The 21,984-nt window shown below is 31.2% G+C and overlaps 2 protein-coding genes across 2 annotated transcripts in view; both read right to left on the reverse strand.

Moving 5' to 3' along the window:
* Positions 1–6,876, reverse strand: part of LOC124358117 (elongation of very long chain fatty acids protein AAEL008004-like) — a 33,325-nt gene extending 26,449 nt beyond the window's left edge. Inside the window, exon 1 of the mRNA XM_046810412.1 lies at positions 6,818–6,876. The gene's annotated coding sequence lies outside the window, so the exon portion shown is untranslated. The remainder of the gene's footprint in view (positions 1–6,817) is intronic.
* Positions 6,877–9,853: 2,977 nt separating this feature from the next.
* LOC124356693 (protein yellow-like) lies at positions 9,854–16,727 on the reverse strand. Its single transcript, XM_046807845.1, has 5 exons — positions 16,658–16,727; positions 15,351–15,414; positions 14,016–14,201; positions 12,657–12,842; positions 9,854–11,670 (listed from the first exon to the last, which is right to left on the reverse strand). Exons 1-5 carry the CDS (start codon positions 16,682–16,684, stop codon positions 10,838–10,840), a joined length of 1,296 nt encoding a protein of 431 aa, XP_046663801.1. The 5' UTR covers positions 16,685–16,727; the 3' UTR covers positions 9,854–10,837.
* Positions 16,728–21,984: the final 5,257 nt, after the last annotated feature.

Consider the following 21,984-nt stretch of genomic DNA (forward strand, 5'->3'; position numbering starts at 1 on the left):
TGAAAATCATAACTGTTTTATAGCAGTTATGTTACTGTAAATGTACTGTTTCACATTACTAATATTATCAGCATAAAATAGACTGTAAATTATTAGAAATTGTTATATTGATTTTATTACAATAAGTCATGTTACGTTATAAATTGGGAGCCTAGAGGCTCTTTGTAATACATAGGAACACAGTGTGATTTAACAGCTGGTTCATTTTTAGACACGTTAATATTACAGCTTATGTAGTTTTAGGCAACATAATGCATGGCCTTCAGCAGTATATAATGAAGCATTGTATATAATTGCTATACGCTTGGTAATCACCTGTATTGTGAAATATTATGACCCACCGTTTTACATGTTTCTAACGATTGCTTCTCTAATGATCACTATTAACATGGGTAGAATTACGAAAATGTGTAACATAACAGTTTACTTCCACATAACGTTGCATCTTATGAACCGCTAGAAATGTAAGAGGAGTTATGTTAGATAAATTTTAATGGCACTGTAATAACATTAGTTACATAACCAATCGTTAGAAGAATAGGCTACTTAATTGTGGATTATAATATTTTTAAGGTAGTGCTTTCGTAGTGCACCTAAAACACTGATCTATCATGTTATTTGCGATTCAGGTCGTGCACGATAACTAACTATTTGTGTGTGTGTTTTTTTTTTTTTTTTACTTATTAAACATCCCATTCTAGATTGACAAAAGTTTGAAATTATAATGGCAAATATTTCATAGAAGGTATTTCTTTAAGGAACATTGAAATATTAGGTTGGTACTTTTACAATACAAAGTGGCTCTTTGCTTTTATAATACTATAGGGGTTACTTAGAGTCAACTATGAACATAGATAACAACTATGGTTTTAAAGATGCAACTCAGTCAGTCGTATTCATAAAAAACAGCATAACCTTATACTTACCGAAATAGAAGGATATCCTTACACCTGTATGCATAATAAGTTGAAGTAAAACCTGATCTTTTCGAGTAAAAGGTTATCCTTTAAGGTTGATCCCTTTACTTCAAATTGAAGTAAATGGAAATGCATAACAGCTAACTTTTACTTGAAATGAAAAGCATATCCTTCGAAAATTCTGAGTGTGGTCAGTAGCACACTCATCATTGTAGTGAAAGGTACTATAACCTTAGTTAATTCAATGTAAGTGTCTTAATTAGTTCTTTTATTTCATTGAAAGTGATGGCAGATTTTGTGGATGTGAGGGATTTGAAACAGTACAAGCCACGGTTACCTACACTTCCCTGTGATTTTAAAGAACTATATCGTTTTAATGTACTGCATTTCTACGGAGACGAGTACATTAACCATAAGGGAAAACCTACTCTGAATGAACAAGCTACCTGTGACGCTAGTGAAAAGTTCACTAGTGTTGATTTGAGTTGGCCTGGATCAGTACACGATTCAAGGATTTGGAAAACCTCTCATGCAAGAGGAGTACTGGCAAACAAAGCAAATGCTGTATTAGTTGTAGATAGTGGGTATGGAATATGATCTTGTCTCATGACTTCTTTTGCAAATCCTACTCCTGGTGTTGAATTGAAATTTACCAAACTTTTAAAGACTGAGAGAGTAACAATCGAACGATGTTTCGGACAACTGAAACGTCGTTTTCCTATTTTACAGTATGTTTGCCGTGTAAAACTATAAAAAGTGCCAAAAGTATTAGTTACCTGTATTGTACTCCATAATGTTGCAAAAAACCTTAGGTGATCCTGACTGGGAACCGCAAGAAGTGGATGATGATGAAAATGACGATCAGACCGATGATGAAGATATTCGACCACTTCGCCAACAAGGACAAGAAATAAGAAGAAACTTGAATTTATTAATAAACTATTTTAATGACTAACTAAAGAAAATGAGAACTGTTACATGTCTTATCAAACTGTTTTATTTAACTGTCCTTAGTTAAAACATTAACTAATAAGTGTATTTTTAACTAAACGTAATTAAGTGTATTTTGTTACAAATCAAAAAAGGATTTATTACCATTCTTACACAGTTATTCCAGTTACTTGCACAGGCGGACAAACACATCTGTAACACCACAATGACTGAATGACAAAGGAAAGGAAGGGGCTATCAGCTGATTTTCATGTCTAGATCTGAATGTTTACGGATAATCCATTTACTTTTTCCTGAAGGATATCCTTGCAAGTATAAGGTATAAGTATTATAAATATGGAAAAAAGCAAAACCTTTTACTTCTACCTTTTCCTTCAAAGGGTAATATTACCTTTTACTTCTACCCTATACTTGCAAGGTTTTCCTTCAGTTTTATGCATACGACTAACTAACTCACTAGGCTGTTAAGTTGAAAACTTTATATAATCGATCGGAAAGTATCCAAGAGTTGCTGTGTTATTATGCTTAGATAGAAATGTTTCATTGCAGTTAATGTAAACAAATATTAATTTCAATTAGTTTGACTATTCGTAATTTCCCATCAGCTATAGTATATTTATCCCATTGTTTTGCTTATTGTATTTTTAGTTGAAAAGTATAAAATTCGTATAATTCTGCATAAAACATGGATGTGAATAATCGGATAAACAATAAATCCGATTATTTATAATTGACGCTCAACTTTGTTACATACAAGTAAATTTCTAGAATGATAGATTTTGAATTTACTATAACTTAATTACAAATGAATAAATTCAATGCGTATTGCAAGAAAGAGAAATCGTTTGTTACTTAAAAGTCGATTACTACAAATTTTGGGTACAGAGAAATTATTTATATGTAAATTAAATATCTCAAAATAAATCTTGTAGCGTAATATTTGAAGCATTATTATTATAACGGTTTAAATAGATGAGGTAATAAACTTAGTTAAAAGTCAGTACGAGTATGATCGGTATTCAAGTAATTATCCTTCGAGAAAAAGTATAGAATCAACCTCTTACGAGTAAGAAAAATCATAATAATATGATCATATATCATAATATAATCCTAATAATATTACTATCAAGAACATTTGTAAATATATTTAAATGTTTGATACTTAACTATACAAAGCCTAGTGAGCAGAATTTTACATAATACTTGTATTATTTAAATGTAATAATAAAATATTTGTATATTTTTACTGAGTAATGCTCCTTAATGATTTTAAAATATTTTATTTTCTATGAAGGCAGGGAATATTATTATACATATGATATCATATAAGTCACAGAACGCATCTTGCCACTCAGTATCACTGTATTGCGTACTTCCATCAATAAGTATCAGCTGTCGCAATATCATATTAAATAATAATGACAAGTAGTATTATTAAATTTTGTTTATGGATCATAAAAACCACATATTCAGAATAATAATTTTGGACGTTAACTTATTGAAAAAAGATTGTTAATTTTCGTATGTAGTGCAGATGAAACTTTGTTTCTATAAAATTCTAGGAAAACATATTTATAGTAGCCGAAGGAAAAAAATTGGGGTGACCGGGTACTAACAAAATCCATCAAACCATTCGCTCCATGACTGACTCGTATAAATACATTCCATGACTGTGTAGGATGAATAAGGTCGTGATCATAGCAAATGGAATCACAAAGTAATACAGCAGATTCTAAATGGACATTTTATGATCATGGAGACATCGCGTTTTTCTCTGATAAAGGATACAATAGTGATTAAGTATATATTGAATTAATTCATAGAATGAAACAGAAAGTAGGATGATATAGTAAGCTGGGATTGGTAGCATATACTGTACTTTATCAGTTTTACAGATATATTCATTCATACGAGACGATTACCGACAGTAAAGATAATAGTAGCAAGCCGTGTGGCCTATAAGTAGACATGTGTTTTCTTTTTGTTAACTAAACTAATCATAAATATTATTAGTAAATCAGGAAATATTTAACATATCATGTCATTCTCCACGTATGTCTGAATTCGTCTGTCTATAAATTATCTCGGAAATCTTTTGAAGCAAAGTGTAGAGGTTCGCGCCAATGTAAATTTATTAAAGAGTAAGCCAGCAGAAGGTTAAGATTTTTCACTGTGCCCTTATAACCGAAATTAAATCCAAGCTTCAGAAATAGATGCTTTTGTTTGCAGTACACTACTTTTTCCATCGTACTACGTATTTATATACCTGCAAATATTTATCCCGAGTAATATTTATAGGAGGAAATTACACTTTAAAGATAGGAATCACTAATCAGTGGTTTTATTTGGTGATTCAACACCACATATATAATTTCAGCCTCACCACACTATCATTTAGAACAAAATCCAGAATCTAATTTAAATCTAGTAATTTTATGTCACATTGAAATCCCATACAACTTAATTTTGAAATGTAGGTAACCAAATGATCTATATACAAGTCTATTCTTACAAATGATACAGTATAATTCTTTATTATTCCTTTTTTAAATTTTTTTCTTTGCTAAACATACAAATATTCTACATAACAGCTGATTGTAAATATTTTGATTGAGGTATTCATTTTTCACTTCAATTCGAAAAATTAGAACAAGAATTGGTAGTAAATACGTAAATAATAACTAACCTAATAAGCCTAACCTAATAAATATATCTTACGTTGAAGTTGTGTAAATTCAAAATAATTAAATTCTCCTTCACTGTTAATATTTTACCTGACCCTGTAGAAAACCGTTCTTTTTTTTAATTTTACAAAGCAAACTATTTCCCTGTAATGACTTGAGACTACTTAAGACCAAAGTTACATCAGGGTAAGTAATTGGTACAGTAACAAGAAACTTGTTGTGGTAAATGAAATGTTGTATGGTATATTGGTGGTCGGGCGATGGAAGGGAACATCTTGAGACGATGTTGTCATTTGCATTTCCCACGTGACCTACATTATAGCATATCTGTTAAACTCAATATGTGTATTGTATTTCGAGGCGCACTATAAGTATTTTGAGATATATAATTGTCATTTATATCACCTTTCGGAATAAAACCGGCAATGTTTTCTCAATCACAAAATTTAAGACACAAATCTTATTCATTTAACGCTTGTATTATTTTTGATTGCCAAAACCACTTTTATGCAACTGTTATATATACCTTATAGTTCGATGAATTTGGAATAAAAATGTTATACATATTATATAATATATATTTATAATTATTATTTTATTTTTATATTATATTATTATTACTATTTATATTATATATATATATATATATATATATATATATATATATATATATATATATATATAATTCAGGTAATTGTTCAGTATCATGTGATAAATGGGAATTCTAGGATCAGGGTGGTCTTATAAACTATATTTCTGAATAAGCTTTATTTTTAGATAGATTTGAATCACACTAGATATGAATATTCTTTGGAATATATATCAGTTCAAGATGCGTTTTTCTCATTTTGAGCTCTAGGGACAAAATGCCAAAATCTGAAATTTTCCAGACCCTGGGAATTCTACGAGACTCAATTTTTCAAAGGCCGGGAGCTTCCAATAGCATATGGTTTAATTAGGCCAGAAACCTTCAAAGGATGGAATGATCCAAATATATTGATGCTGAAATGTTCAGTTCAGCGAGAAATTTAATCACGGTGTTGGTTTTGACAAATGTTACCTGCAGCTCTTTGAAGCCTCCATAAATAACATGGCTTTTTATAAAAACGTTTATAGAAAGTGCAACAATCGTTCTTATGTTTCCAAAGGCCAAGAGCATTAGAGGCCAAAAGCTCCAGGACCTGATAACTCCCAGATATCAGTAGCTGACAGTGGCCGGGAGATGTCAGATGCCGGGGAGTATCATAGAGTAGGAAATGGCAAGGGGCCGGAAACTGATAGACGACGAGACTTGCCAAATGCCACAATTTACCAATGGAAGCCTCACTGTCTTACTCTGAGCTATGAAATATATCTTTCCAAGTAGGTCTTGTAAGATGGTCCGTACTGATTAAAGATATTCTGGAAAAGATGGTATGTTTTGCAGCTTAATCCGAGATCTAGTAAATGCTGCAGTAAAGTAGGCTATCAAGACCAATATGTTGTTGAGCTTATAGTAAATGTGCCAATGGAGGTTGTGACCGCAACGATCTATTCACTGCTGAGTAAGTGAAGGTGCTGGTGAGGAGGGCTTAAAACCCTTGAGGTAAAACATAAGATTAAAAGAGGGTTTGCAACTTTGGATACCTTGCAGCTAAAATGTTACAAAACCGAATTGGATGGGTTAAATAAAGGATTAATACAGATGATGGAAGACAAAAGAAAACAAATGCTTCATTTTCAGGAATCTTCAGGTGGATAGAGTAAGGAATTAGATATAAAATTATGTGATATCTATTTAAAAGGCGTTCTAGATGGGCCTAAAGATAGCAGTATTACAGTATTGTAAACTGTGGTCTTCGCTTAGAACACAAAAATTTTCTCAAGATAAGACAAAACATAACTAAATCAATATTTTGAAAATCTATAATAGAATCGTAAGAAAATTAAAACTTATTTTTATTTTTACCTTCAATACAGTAAGAAAAGACCTTCACTCAGTTTCTTTGGTAACATAAGAACGATTGTTGCACTTCCCAAAAAGTTTTTATAAAAATCCATGTTATTTATGGAGGCTTCAAAGAGCCTCAGGTAACATTTGCCAATACCAACACACCGTGATAAAATTTCTCGTTGAACTGAACAATATTGATCATAAATATTTCTGTAGTCTCACAAGCACAGATATCTAAATTTTAGTGATTAAGTTATTTTGTATTTGACTGATTACATTATGTATGTTTAAATAATAAAACTAATAAATAAAATCTGTTTAAATAATAAAACCTGTGACTCGGAGTGAGTTTATGTTCTGACGGCTCAGCAATCAGTTCTGGAACCTGAAATTGTTTCACCTGCGCCTTCCGTATGGAATTGCACAAAGGTAGCTACTTATAGTATATGATAATGCAATGCATAAAGGTCACTACCTAATCAATATGCTGATAGTTCTCTCGCAATAGCTATTGAATATTAAAATATCCTAATCAGCTGCCGTTGTTATTTATATTTAAATTCTCACAGATCTGCGAGCTTTAGAGAGAAACAGACAATGGAGAAAAGATGATTTCTTAGTTTTCTAAAGGATCAAAAACTCATCTTAAAGGTAAGAACGGTAATAAGCAAGCCTCAAAAAATTATTCACACACTGGTTCAAGAGTGCGTGGATTGTGAACAGATAGGTACATATTTACCTTATCCAGTTGTTTCCCACCATTTCAGAACAATCCTGTACAAAAGGGTTGTTAAACCAATCATTCTTCCCATGCAGAATGGTTTGAAGGAGAGAAATAGAGAAGGAGAGCTGATAATACTTTTATTTTACTGACATGAACTATGCTCTGTGTGTTTCTATTATGTAGATAGGATTAAACTAAGAAATTAGAAGAATTGTAATGTACCAAAGGTATTGCACAATTATATGGCATAATCTGAAGTAGGGTTTTTGAAATACTTGGAAAACACCGTTTTAAATATCAAGAAATGCGTTCTTAGATACAGCTTGTCAGTAAGTTTGTTTTCATTCATAAAAATTACTCACTGTGCTGATGTGCGTTAGTATTATAAAAAAGACTACTTCTCAATCTTAATCACTAAAACTATTTAAAATATACCCAAACTTGTAACTCAGTTATTTTGACTTCGTTATTGTTGTTACCGCTTCGAAATATTTAATATATCTAGTTCTTAGAATTAGTTTTCTTAAGAGGAGGGCATTTAGGGGGTAACTTTAATGTATTTTCGGAAAGATTACAAAATTTAAACCTCGTGTTCATTCCATTTGCAAGAATAGAAGGTTATAAACTATTCCATACATTTTATGCTGCAAATTATTTAACTATTTGCCTATATCAGTATCTTGTCCCTCAACTGATAGTTCTTTCTTAAAAAACATGACGGCTTGGCTTCACATGTGATAACGTGGAAATTATTTAGATTGATATGTTCTATTTAAGTTTTTATGTCTTTTTTGTATTACTATATTATAGCTTCGTTTTCATTATTAATACTCCTCCTGATGCTAATTAGTATTTTTAAATTTGTTAAATCATGTATATTTTTATGAAGTAAAAATATGTTTATTTCATTGCTAATTTTTAAGTTTTTTTTGTTTATGTGTGTGTATGCGTATATATTTATGTTTGTGTATGTGTGTACGTATGTATGCAGCAATGTACGTGCAGCAATGTACGTGCAGCAATGCAGTATGTATGTACGTGTGTATGTATATATGTATCCTTGCATTAGTTATTTGGATTTATATATTGGTGTTTTTATCTTAATTTCTTTTACAAGTTTTATACTGTGTCGAGTTATTTCTTAAGTCTGATCAAATGTTTGACAAATATTAATTTATATTTAGTAAACTTGGTTCATATCTATTGTTGTATTTTTTGGGGGTTTTGTTGGGAGTTGCTGGCACATTGCACACCATAACAACTTGTTACCACCTCTACACAGTAATATATTAAATATGTGGATATCCACTATGTACATTACCTTGTCATACAACATCGTTCTGCTAGAGTGTGTGTTTTGTTTTAGTACCTTACGTATGATTGTTAATTATGTATGTAAATTTTGGAAATAAATGATTATTTACATATTATATCAAACACACCTTTCCTTTTCTATTAAAAACTGCCATGTCTAAGAATAATAGCACCAGCTGGAAGATTAATATTCTTTAATGAAAATAGTACTGTCGGAATAAATAACGAAGCAGGACTGTAAGGTAATTTTTCTTACCAGCTCCAAATATTAATCATCGTTGACCTTTCATCAGCTCTCCCTTCTCTTTCTCGCACCGTTGCCCCGCTGTGCTCAGGGTAGGTAACCATGCGTGGGACCAGCTGTTACTGTTACTGAATCGTTACTTCTTCTCATTTATCACAACGTTAGCGTCGTTAATAATTTAAAACTTACCTACCCGTGTCATATTTCTTATATAACCAATAACACTTTTGCACACTAGCCTAATTAAATTTGAATTGCAACCAAATTGTGCCTGTAAAAACGTTAAGTAGAACTTGTTTGTTTTATTTAAAATGTTTTTAATTTGTTCCGAGTAGACAAAACATGTGGGGTTGGAAATCTCCAAGATCATAGTTATAAATACTTAAGACGGCAAAGTTTACTTATAAGTTTAAATATGGCCAAAAACCTACAAGCACCACTTATAAGTTTTAAAATTAAAATATGACTTGCCATGTTGCTGCCAAAATAAAGGAATAATAATTAATTTAAAATGAGTTCTGGGGGGAGTGGCCCTAGTGGTTCCAGTGTTCTTTGGAAATTTGCCTTCCGACTAAATCATTCAATAAAGCTTTAAAATGACTTCCCTTCAACGTTAATGTCGACTCACACACCGTGGGGTCAACATCTTGGCTCAATATTGCAGCTGTAGTCACAAAAAAGATGTTTGAATCAAAGTAGTCCGAAAAGAATAATTCTAGTACTTAAGATCTTGATAATGGACTAAAATTTGGACTCAAAGTTGCATAAAATAAAACATCACCATAGGTAAGTTACCTTAATATTTACAAATTTACCTTATTATTATTCCAAATAGATGGCTCACGTGAATGGGCTAATTTTTAATACGAAAATTTACATTTACTTGCGGGAAAAATGCGCGATGTGGTAAACGGTGAGCTGTCGAACTGCTAAAAAATTCAAGATATATAAAAATTACTACGAGTGCCAATTAAGTTATTATTTCGCCAAGAATTTAGTTCCAGGAACATCGTAAAAATACCATTAACAAAAATAAGTAACAGGGTTGTGAAAATATATATTATATATTGTAAATAAACAACGGTAAAATTTTAAGAATGGTCTCATTTTATTAGTATTGTTTGTAAAATAACCTGACTGACTAGAAATTCTCATGTAATTGAATAAATTAAATGTAATTTGTACAATAGAACACATGGTTTATTATATAATTTGTATAATTGTTGTACCCAATTGTTACAATTGATAATGTGTAAGTTTTGTTATACCATATACATAATATTATACTATGTACATAGTATAGTGTATATACGGCATCATTATGCCGTAAAGATATAAACAATTAAATGGTTAACGGTGAATAGCTTATATCTACATTATTTACTTACTTATATGTATGGTAAGGATGTCTAAATGATTGTACTTAAACGTAGCAACTTTTTTTAATTTTCATAATTTTATTCTTTTTTGCTGTATTAAACTTTAAAACCTTTACGGCTTGCCAAATTTAAACGTTATAAGATAATTAAAAATTAATGTTATCATGATTTGAGACAACCAGAAAATATTTGTACCAAATTTAAGTTTATATTTTACTGGTTCCTGAAAAACATAATTAAAAACAAAAAGAGATATAAAATTTTATGCATTTAGTTTTTAGCTTATTTTAGTCCATGGAATGATATAAAAAGTTTTGTGTACACCCTATAAGCATATTAAAATTCATAAAAGTTCATTTTAGATCAGAAATGAATTAAAAATGGCTGTGTTACAGGTAAATAAATCTATTTTCAATTGAGGTAATTCCTCATAACTAATTAATATTTTCATGCATGGATGGATACGTCTGTAAAATTTGTACGCTTTTAAGCCATGCCATTAGCCACTAAAAACATAATCTCCATTCTGTGGGATACGTTCGATTCCCCTATTAAACGTAAAAGCATTTTTCTATAGGCTGTCTGTTATAAATGTGCATTTCAGGCTTTACCGATAACTTACTATATTTCAAATGTAATTCACTAACTAGTTATGTTGTACATCACCAAATACCTTTTTATTATTTTACCGTTAATTTTCGATGGCAGATGTCATTTTTGGACTGGAGGTGAGGAAAGGCTCACACGCTGTATTGAAAACAAGATCATTAACAGGAGCAGAAAAGATTCGAAAATTGGTTTTTGTAAAGTCCATCTTGTCATTAAGGTACTCAGGAAGTCGGTTCGAGAGAGTCCAAAGATTATCGTTCCCGTCAATAATAGTGTCACTCAAAAATACCATTTTCTCATCATCCTTTGCAACAATGGCCAAGTTGTCTTTTTTGTATAGCATATTTGAGTTCCAACAGCCAAGTGCGTTTTTGTCAATCAGATTGAAAAACAGAATTCCGGTATTTCTAGTCATAACTTGCGTAGAAACGTGACCGGGCTGTTCTCTGGACCCGACTTTCTTGAAGTTATGGTAGTTACCATTTACTTTATTCTTATCTTGAAGGATCTTTGTGGAAACAGAAAACTCCCTGAATCCGGCTAGAGGGTGGAAATATAGGGTTTTGTAGCCCTCGCTGTTGAGGGGGGATAGGGCCAGCCCATACACCCCGGCCTTGGACCACTGGAAGTTGAGACCCGCAACGTTGAAATCCCCAGAGATCGGGTCGGGCCAGCAGTAAGGATGGTCGAAGCGCCAGGAGTCGTTGTCCTTGAGGGAGTAGACGATGATGCCGATCTGATCAGCGGCGTACAACCAGCAGTCGTCGCTAGAGATTCCACTGTCCACCACTATAGAGGTGAAGATTGAGGAGGGGAAGTAGTCAGTGGGTTTCAATGTGTACATGAGGATCTTTTTGCTCGTATTGAGGTCAAATATATGAATCCTTGGAGGACACAGCTGTTCAGCATCTTTTCCTAAAAACGAAGTTTCACTGTTGAACATTTTTAACGTACAAATATTTTGCATATAATTAAGTTATTACATAAACTTAAAATTTAAAAGCTAAGCTAAGTTTACAAGAAATTTATCAATTGTACGTCACAATATTCCGTTAAGGAAAAAAATGGCTTGTCATTTTCTTGAATTGTCTACTCTAAAAATATTCATGTACGCAAGATATCGGACTATGAGGATTTTTTTATTCTCTGTTCGTTCTGTTTTCTTATATGTCTCAGAAAATACTGGCGCTTGGTTTATTCTTTCATTTAAGAACAGTGCCATATTAGGCTGTTTCATAACTCTCATTCTTACATCACACAAAACCTTAGTAATTTCGTGTGAGAAGAATTTACAGTCTATGTATTTTAATCAAATTTAACGGTATAAGTACAATTAGGGAATAGCTAATGATTTTTCACAAGGTAGTTTCACCTAAAGAATGTAGTGAAATAATCAAGAAAATTACATAAAAAATTCAAACATTAAATTTATTTATTCCTTGCAATCACAAATTTTTGTGTTATTTCTTTACCTTGCCAAATTTTACGATTATGTGTAGTATCTCCAAATATTTAAGATCATACATGGCACTCAAAGTCTGGGTTAAGCAACATGTTTTTAATTTTTCGCTGGTGTTATAATTGAGCACATCGAAAAGTAATAAATTAATTACATACATATTTCTACGCTTATAACTATTTACAAAACATGTTCATAAACGTAATATAAAAGTAAATATTGATGAAAAATTAATATATATTTTAAATAATATGTCCTTGAAACTGCAATTATAAAATTTTATTAGCTGCGTCGTGAATGATAATATAAATTAAAAAAGGCTCAGCATCTAACTTTTCTCTTTTCTATACAAATAAAAACTGTTATAACTACTTTCTACAATCTAATGGTTTATAATTTAACTCCTTGTGTAAAGCGGCTTATTGCCATTGTTTGTAATTACCTTTTCCAATTTTTCCATAATCGAGTACCCAAAGACGGTCGTACTTGTCAATCCTGTGTCCACGATTGACGGAGATGATGTTGTTACAATCGCTGACGTTGTTGTCTTTGAAGCTCGGGTAAGGTATCAGCTTGGGTGAGGTGCTTAGGTCGTCGTAGGAAAAGTATGCGAGAGTCGCTGGGATACCTTGGGACCATAAGAAATCTTAAATTTCAATACGTGTTCAAGAACAGTAAATTCTCATCAGAAAGAAGTGTGTTGTGTAATAAACCCCTTCTCCCTTCCATCTTTGCACTCAGGCCATTTTAATTATTTGAAATTATCAAATGACTCAGTAATAAAAGGAAAATAAGCATTATTACAGTCCCGTAAGCCTCCTAAATAATGTATTTCAATTTAGGTTTCTATAATAAAGTCTTAGTTTCGTGAAACACCTTTTTAAATATTGTAAATGAAATTCTTCTGAGTTTGTACAATAAAACGGATTATATAGTGAAACCTATAAGGATATAAGCTCCACCCTCTTTTTCAACATTATCTCATTATGCAGTTATGCAATACATAAATAAATGTGAATTTTGACGATACATTATTGGATAAACAAGTACTGTAGCTTGTTTATTCACTATTAAAGTGATATCATGGGTTGTAGCTTTAGTGATGATTTTAACTATTTCAAATGGATTATATTAGAAATAATGTATAAATATAAGTAGGCACTTTTATCATTCTAGTAATTATAAAACAGTAAATTCAATCTCCTTATTACTTAATGAGTGATAGCATTACAAATGTGTATGAGTCTAAAAAGTTTAATACATTTGCCATTATTTGCGTTTGTCAAGTTGTATACTTATTCATTGTAAATCTGCTCTCCAACCGATAAAATTGGATCTCCAACTGTTCCTGGTCTATAAAACCCCATAGCATTGGTTTTGTGTGTTTGTGTGGATCTATTTTATTTTGGAAAATTTCGTTACTAGTCAATTGTTATAGAACAAACCTTACATTTGATCTCTTGAATTGGAATTAAACGGTACTAACCAATAAAAAAATACAATTATTGATTTTTAATTTATTATGGCAAAGGTTTTATGGCATGAAATGTATCTTTAGATGAATAAAACGCTCTAACAATAAAACTATGTCTGATTGTCTTGCAAATATGAATTAAATTGTAATAACCAATAAAAAAATACAATTATTGATATTTAATTTAATTATGGCAAAGGTTTTATGGTATGAAATGTATCTTTAGATGAATAAAACACTCTAACGATAAAACTATATTTCTTGTCTAGCAAATATGATTAAATGCCTAATGTACACTAACATTAGTAAATTTAAGTTATTACAAACCGCTCTTTTTCCTGCGTGGCATCGACATGAATACCATCTTATTAGTCCAGACAGATATTCCGTTGGGTATGACGTTTTCAGGAACATAGGACCCATCTGCCAAGGCCTGGAGGCGGTCTCCTTCCGTGGCATAGGCGAAGTCTATAGTCGACCAGTTGTCTTTTTCTTTTAAGACTTCATCGCCAGCTGAAAAAAATATATTAATAAATTTGTATGTTATGAATAAGACTCACAAGAATATTGGATCTAATACCATAAGGTGGAAGTTGAAACTTCCTCCTATTGCTATAATTAACACTACATATAACATAGTATTATTAAATATAAGTTTTCAAATATAGTTGAGATTGTTTTGAATCCCATTATTTTAATTACACACATTTTCCGTTATTCATATTTACTAAATCGAATGGAAACTTTCCAGGATTATGGAGTCGTATTAGTAGAGATAAATTTATGACGGTAAAATTATATCCTATCAATTGTGCTTTTACAAAGAAGATTGATAAAGTAGTACAGCTTGCTAACAAAATGTAAAAATACGTAAGAGAATATTGTTTTGGTTTTACGATGTAGGTTAAAAACCGTCTTTTTATTTGGCAGAAATAAACATCATAGGTAGCAATTATTTCAATGTTTCGAACATTAATAGTCATTTTTTTAATAAGATAAATAACAAGTGTTTCGGATTGAAAGTTCACATGTATTTGAACTACAAAATTTTAGGAATTTCAATTTAACTAAGTGAAGCCATTTGAATAGTAGTTAATTTGACATTACAATATTACTGATAACTAAAACTAAACTTTTGCAGCAATATGACTTTAAAACAATATGAGATTAGGGGAGGTTATCCCATGAAGCTGTGAGGTACGAGGGTGAAGGAAGAGAGGGACGCGTGACTCAATAAAGAAATATTTATATTCTATTTAACTCTAAGTATAACAAATCTGTCCTCTACCATGACGTATAGCCCAGTAGTAATAAATAGTTGTAAATGAAAGCTAACTGTAAATTAGTATTTTGTTGCCAAAACATATATTTTTTTATATTTTCAATTTTATATATATATATATATATATATATATATATATATATATATATATATATATATTTCGTAACACCATTTGTAACATACAGTTGTATACCAAAGCTAACTTAAAATTAGTATTTTATAAACAAATTATCTACTATTTAATATTTGTAATATTTCGTAAAGCCATTAGCAACATACAGTTGTAAATAAAATTTAACTGTAAATTAGTATTAGCCTATGTAGCCGAAATATCTATTTTTAAAATAATTTCAATATTACTCACTATTGCAATTACTTACTAGCTAAACCAGCTAAAGTGCCAGCTATAATCAAAGTCAAAATCTGCATGACAGGCATAATGATCTGAAATCAAACAATGGAAGATCATTACATAAAAGTTTTATGAATATATTAATGAAATGCAGCATAATTGCCACGTACATTAAAGCTAACAAACATGTAATGGTGTAGAGAATTAAAACATTGTTTGGTCGACGCAACTAAGTTTTATAGTTAAGTTTAAATACATGGCATGTCTATTATATTCTCCTGAAATTGTTTTATTATAGTATTTAAACTTGGTAATTTTACATTGAAGATTTGTAAGATACTAATCCAAGTATTGAGTACGTAATTCACGTTGTCATGCATAATAATATAATTTCTTTTTTTTTATAATTTAATAGTCATTGTAATCAAACAATGGAAGGTCATTACATCACATTTTCCGGGACATTATATTAATGAAATGTAGTTTAATTACCACATACATTAAAACTAAAATGTAATGGTGTATGTCCCATTTTATTTTATTTATCACAGAAGCTCTTTCAAATAACCAATAATAAGAGATTATTTTTAACAAATAAAGAACTTTAGACAAAAAGTTCCTAAGTTTGATGATATTATATGTTTAATATTCTCAGTATATTCCATATCCATTGCCGTAGAATCTTTATGGCCAGTAAGTTTACAATATTGTAACTAACCGTTCTAAATATAGAAAAGCATTTTAATATAATTCAGAAACGTGGCAGTTAAGTGATAATCACCTTATATTTTGGTTTATAAATTAATCTATACAATCAATTATAATGGTTAACATTATTTTTTTAATTTTATAACATTACACGATCATCCGAAGTACATTTTTGCTTAAGGAAATAGAGAAACCTTATCTAGTACCTGCGGCCAAATATGTTTAGCCCTAATTAAACCGAAGTAATAAAGAAATACGATTGCCATTTTAAAAATAAATAAATGTATGTGATGTACAGAAATATATAAAAATATCTAGTATACTTTGGAAATGTAGTTAATTCGATGAAATTACATTTCATATTTGTTTTATTAGAGATAACTTACATTTTCTAACTTCTTTAAATTTGGTGCTACTTAATACAATATTTAAAAAAAAATGTTTGAAATATATATGTATATTTTGTTTGTAATATCTCAAATCAATTCTTAAATATTATAAAGGTGACACTTTCTTATTAAAAGAACCAGTGTGAAAAGTTTTTTTCTATTTTTAATTATAATATTGAAATTGTAACCCAGTTTTCTATCAGAAATTTAATGCTAATGGCGATAATATTAATCTTACCAATAGTTCATGCCGGGAAGACAACATGTGTCAAAGTTGTGTGCCTGATGCAATGCTTTATACAGTATTGGTTAACATTTAAACATATGACTACAGTTATGTACTCAACTGTAACAAGCTCATTACCGCTCCTTTGTGTCATAGGTGGTGTGTACACAGTTGAGGCAATAATGAATAAACGCTGGTGGAATGAACCTTCGCCAATACAGTGACTTTGCCCCTTGGCCGATTGCTATTATTTTAAATTTACAAAAATTTTCTTTTTAACATCGAATCAAATAACATCAGCATTGTAAAAGTTGTTTAATCCCTTATAATTAATTCCCTCAATAACCCAGTGCGTGGGATTCAGTTAGCAGCCCTTTCTTGTGGTGTGTGGTGTAATTTACACCATTTTACTTAGCTACAAGACTCGTAAATTTAAAGATTCAATCGAGATGTGTGTTTCTTGATTGTATAATATAAGAAGGACAGGTTTGTCTGTAGTAGGTTTTAAATGCCTCATAAAATACTTTAGAAAGTCAACAAATAACTGTTCAGTTGACCATCCACTTTGGGTTTGCTCCCTCGATTGCACCATTTGCCGCTCCAATGAGCATATGCTTTTTAAAATTGACACGAGGAAATATCACCATTGGAGGAATTCTATTACCAATAGCATTTATTACATGCTATCATAGTGACATTATCTCCTCGTTCTCCTGAAGTGACAGAACCAACCTGTTTAGTTCCGTTAGTACAGAAGATTTTTGGGGGCTCATGAACGGTAGAATTACCGGTTTCATCTCAATTGTAGATGTCACTTGCTTTAAATTTATGTCTTTGCATAACAAGGTGTAAATTATATAAAAAAACTGTTTAAATTTTCTTTATTGAAGCTAGTTGCCCTTGCAAGACTTGTGGCCTCGGGTTTACGTAAGCTCAGGCTAGGATGGCGTTTCCTGAAACCACGTAACCAAAACTCTCCAGCAGATTCAGCAGTAACCCATTCGTTTGGTACCTGGGTTTTGCTATTAGGTTGTTCTGATAGGTATTTTGCATACTGAAAAGCTAGTTTTAGAGTATCTTTTTTATTAGGCCATAATGAAGTACAGCTGATTGTTTTAAATAACAACTAGCCCAAGTTCTTCGTCATTTGTAAAAACTTTCTTAACAGAATTTTTTTCACTGTAATAGACGAAATGAGGCTCATTTTCATTCATCCTGTATGTGAGGTATGTTTTATAATGTCTACTCACAGTTGAGTTGAAGCCATATCTTCTTGCGGCCTCATTAACCTTTAGGTGTCCCTTAAGAACATCATTTACCGCATTTTCCAAACCTCGAGAGTCGATCTTCTCCCGCGTCTTGCCTTCCTTACTGCGAGGCATAGTCCTAAAATCAAATGAAGAATAAAAATAATTAGCCTTCATATAAGCTAGCTGAAAAAAAAACACTGCAAATTTACTGGCAAAAATAAATAAATCAGCATAAAATTTAACTTCTTTTCAATGTATTTCCTATAAAAATCTATATGTGTTTTACCATAACATCCCAAGGTACAACTGTAATTTTGTCCCGAGGTACAACATAGTGCAACAAAAGAAAACATGGCCTCTAAAAATATTTTAGGTTAGGTATAGAGAATAACTAATCATTCCATTTAGTAGAGCGCACGTTTTAAATTCAAATACAATGTCTTAAAGCTTTACACAAATGAATTAGGAAAAAACTAAAGAAACAATCGTTGAAGCGACAAAAATTTACTTACCTATGAGAGTGTTTCCTTTTATTTTGTAGCTTCCACAAAACTCCACAGCTGCCAGTCACTCTACACTAACTGCCGGTGGCTAAGGTAACAACTACATCAGGCTAGTTTTGCCTTTTGCCACAGCAGATGTCAGAGATATGCAGTTCGTCCCGAGGTACAACAGTCTCCCCTATATAATTAAATATGTTGCTCTGTTCATTTACAAATCTTTGACTCGAATTATCGTCCTTTTATTGCTATCATCAAGTAGTAGTAGTGTTCACAGTAACCCAAATAGGAGTAATTCATAGTGTTTTACTGTTATAGGTATCAAGTTTTATAATAGTCTAACTCCTTTTGCATGTCAAATCCAAAAAAATTTCCAAGTGATTGCTAAAAACTGGTTACTAACAATTTTCAAAATTTACGCAGTTTACTCACACAGTGAATTCTTTCAGGCTGGTACTGAATCGATGACTGTACTGTAACTTAGGCTAATCAAGGTAAAGTCTATCAATAGTGTATGTTCTTGAGAGCATTGTAAAACTATATTTTAAGAAATATCTATGACTTGGCTTATTGCAAATAGTACCTTATTGCTCAAAAACTTTGAAATATCAAGAAATTCTATTTTCCGGACATTTGACATCGTTAAATGATACAAAAACCAGTAACACTACGTTTCGATATCTGCAATATTACCTCTTCCTCGAGTGAACAACTAACTTAACAAATAATGAAACTATAGGCTATAATAAACAAATCATAGTCAGGAACCACATCAACCATGTTGTGTGGCAATTCCATACTGAATACCTTAAAAGCATCCACTTTATTAAAAAACACTAATTATTAAAACTGAACCAAAAAATACAGGTCACCCAGCAGGGGTCACTTCTGGCTTGTTTATAAAAAGCAAAATCCGATGCATCACTTAAATATGGACAATCTTATGGATATCCAGGAGTGGCACATCACTAACCACAAATGTTGAGATTCGGGGCTGCAGGGACTAGAATTCTGTGTGACTACTGTGTAACCGCTGAACTGTGTACACATGATTGTTTCAAAAACTTTGCCAATAAAGGGAACCAGTGATATAGCACGATAACTATCAATCTCATATCAGGACCCCTTCTTAAAGATAGGGAGTTTTCTTGCCATTTTATCACATCAAGTAAAATGCCTTCCGCCAAAAAATTGTTCAACAAAAGTTCAGGATACGTGCCAAAACACATACCATTCCTTTGAAAAGGATAGGAGTCATTCCATAATGTTCCCTAGCAACAATAACTAATACTTGATTATTAAAACATTCCAACTGAACATTATACGTTATAATCATTAAATAACTAATGAAAACTATTTACACCATTCACTTGATCCACAATTTCAAAAGCAAAACTAATGAGGTAATCGTTTTGTTCAGTCATTTTGTTTGTTAAAGTCATTGGCAGAGGCAAAAGTATTATTATGAGAAGTAATATGAGGCTTATTCCTGTTAATAAGATTACATGCCCGCGTTTTTGCATGGATTATCTGACTTAAAAATGTATTCGGCGTTAGCTTTCAATTTAAGCTTCAAATGGTATTCCTTCTTAAGCTTACTCAGTAAAGGCCCAAGATCAGTAGTAGCACTATACAATGTATCACTTTCCCAAGTTCGGCTGTATACCAGTTTTGGCCTTAGATTTAACTTTGTCACAATTTGTCACTGACTTAACCTTAACAGGATATAGTAGTTTAAACACGTCTTTAAAATTATTAAAATTCCTGAATAGCTGGAAGAGATTGCACTACGTAGACACTTGAGGTACTATAGCATTATTAAAAGCCTGCATGTTTGTTTAGTTAAAGGATCTATATTATGCAGTACAGGTTGTATGACTGAGCTTATTGAGGAGCACACATTTTAAGTTGAGAAAAATGTGTTTATGATAAGCAATCTGATATATCCAAGTGTCAATATTAGTTAAAAAGGAATCAAGGGAAGCATTACATATACTAAGTATGTTATTTTAATATTTTTTCGAAATTATGACATCAATAAATATTTATCGGTCAACGATAGGCTATTACATACCGCAACTTTTGTTGAAACTTTAACTCTTTTTAACGTAAGTTAAAATCAGTAATGTGAACCATTTAAAAGACACACTCTTTAAAATTAAAAAAAAAACAAAAATCTATACTTAAATATTATATTATATTAACTTGTACCAAGCATTGCATCTCAATTTTATTTCTGTTGACGTAAAACAAAATGTAAAAAACAAACAAACCGTCAAACTGAAATATGTTACGTTTATGATTATATCTTATATTTCCCAAAAACAATGTATTTGAGTATCGTTAAATGAATATAAATACAATTTTAAAGCTATATACAGTTTTTACAGTTAATTTCTAAAAGTTTTGTTTTTAATTGATTATTTCATTGCCGAGTTAGATTTTATTAAGTGCCCAGTTTTACCGTCATTAGACCTTTGTTGTCACCATTGTATAATTCTTTTAAGAAATTGTGTGCCATCTTTCTTAAAACGATTAAAATCTAAAAAACACAGTCCATAATGGTCAATTTATTTAAGTTTTCCATAAACCCAATAATTACATATTTAGCTTTAGAGAATTTCTTTTTAAGGAGAGACCAATCTCCTTGAATGCACGGAATATTCTGTTCCGTAAAATTTATCAATATTGGACGTAACAATGCCTGATAAAAATATAGGAGATTATGAGTGAAGTGTGTGAACTTCAACTGAGCCATCATTTAACTAAAAACCAACTTCATTAAACTAAAAAAGTAAGTAGCCAGAGGAGTTAAAAATGTGCGAGTTAAAATTGGACGTATCAATTACAAAAGAAATTATAATTATAACAGAAATATGTAATTTATGGGTTAAAACGTGTGTTGGCCATAGAACGTTCCTGGTCAAGTTTTCTTTCTATGGTACAAAAAAGTTAAATTGAAAACTGCAAAATATTATGAATAGCCAATTACTTACCCTCAAAAGTAAACTCGACTCAAGATTATCACTCATATTCATTACTACCACTAAGTATTTCGAGGTTCACTTATGTTGTTCTATGTAGTTGGTGTAATTTTACTATGTGGAAAACATTTGCTATTTTTAACATAACTATTTAAAGACATACAGGTACGTAAATGATATGTATAAAATAAAAGAAGTTTTTCTGTTAAGTGTACTTCTAAATTTACATTACTCTCAGGAAAACGTAACATTATTTATAAGGAAATAAATTTAACGCTTTTATTCGCTTTCACTAACGAACATTTACATTACGTTATTTGTTGCTATTGTGAAGACATGTTGAAAATTGTATTTGTAATTGTGGCTAAAGAATAAACTGAAAATAGAATAGGATAGAAGCTGTGGTGTAAATAATTATACAGGGTGATTCAAAACTAAACGGCAATCTCTCGGGAGCTTATTCTATAGCTAAAAACAAGTAAAAAGTTCATATAACCATATGCCCGGAAACGCTTCGTTAGCGAGTTACGCCTAGCGAAAGATTTCGCCCGGATTTCAGAACCCTGGTGAAGTCAGGCCGTATAAAAATGGTAAAGGTAGTTACA

Source organism: Homalodisca vitripennis, chromosome 3 (assembly GCF_021130785.1).
Source record: "Homalodisca vitripennis isolate AUS2020 chromosome 3, UT_GWSS_2.1, whole genome shotgun sequence".
Classification (NCBI taxonomy): domain Eukaryota; kingdom Metazoa; phylum Arthropoda; class Insecta; order Hemiptera; family Cicadellidae; genus Homalodisca; species Homalodisca vitripennis.

What these genes read in the sequence shown, in the direction of transcription:
- LOC124356693 (XM_046807845.1), bottom strand. Translation starts at nt 16,684, where the DNA reads ATGTTGTCTTCCCGGCATGAACTATTG. An exon ending in CACTTTAGCTGGTTTAGCTA is followed by an intron (nt 14,202 to 15,350) that starts GTAAGTAATTGC and finishes TATTTTTTTCAG; the next exon opens with CTGGCGATGAAGTCTTAAAA. An exon ending in GCCACGCAGGAAAAAGAGCG is followed by an intron (nt 12,843 to 14,015) that starts GTTTGTAATAAC and finishes TATGGTCCCAAG; the next exon opens with GTATCCCAGCGACTCTCGCA.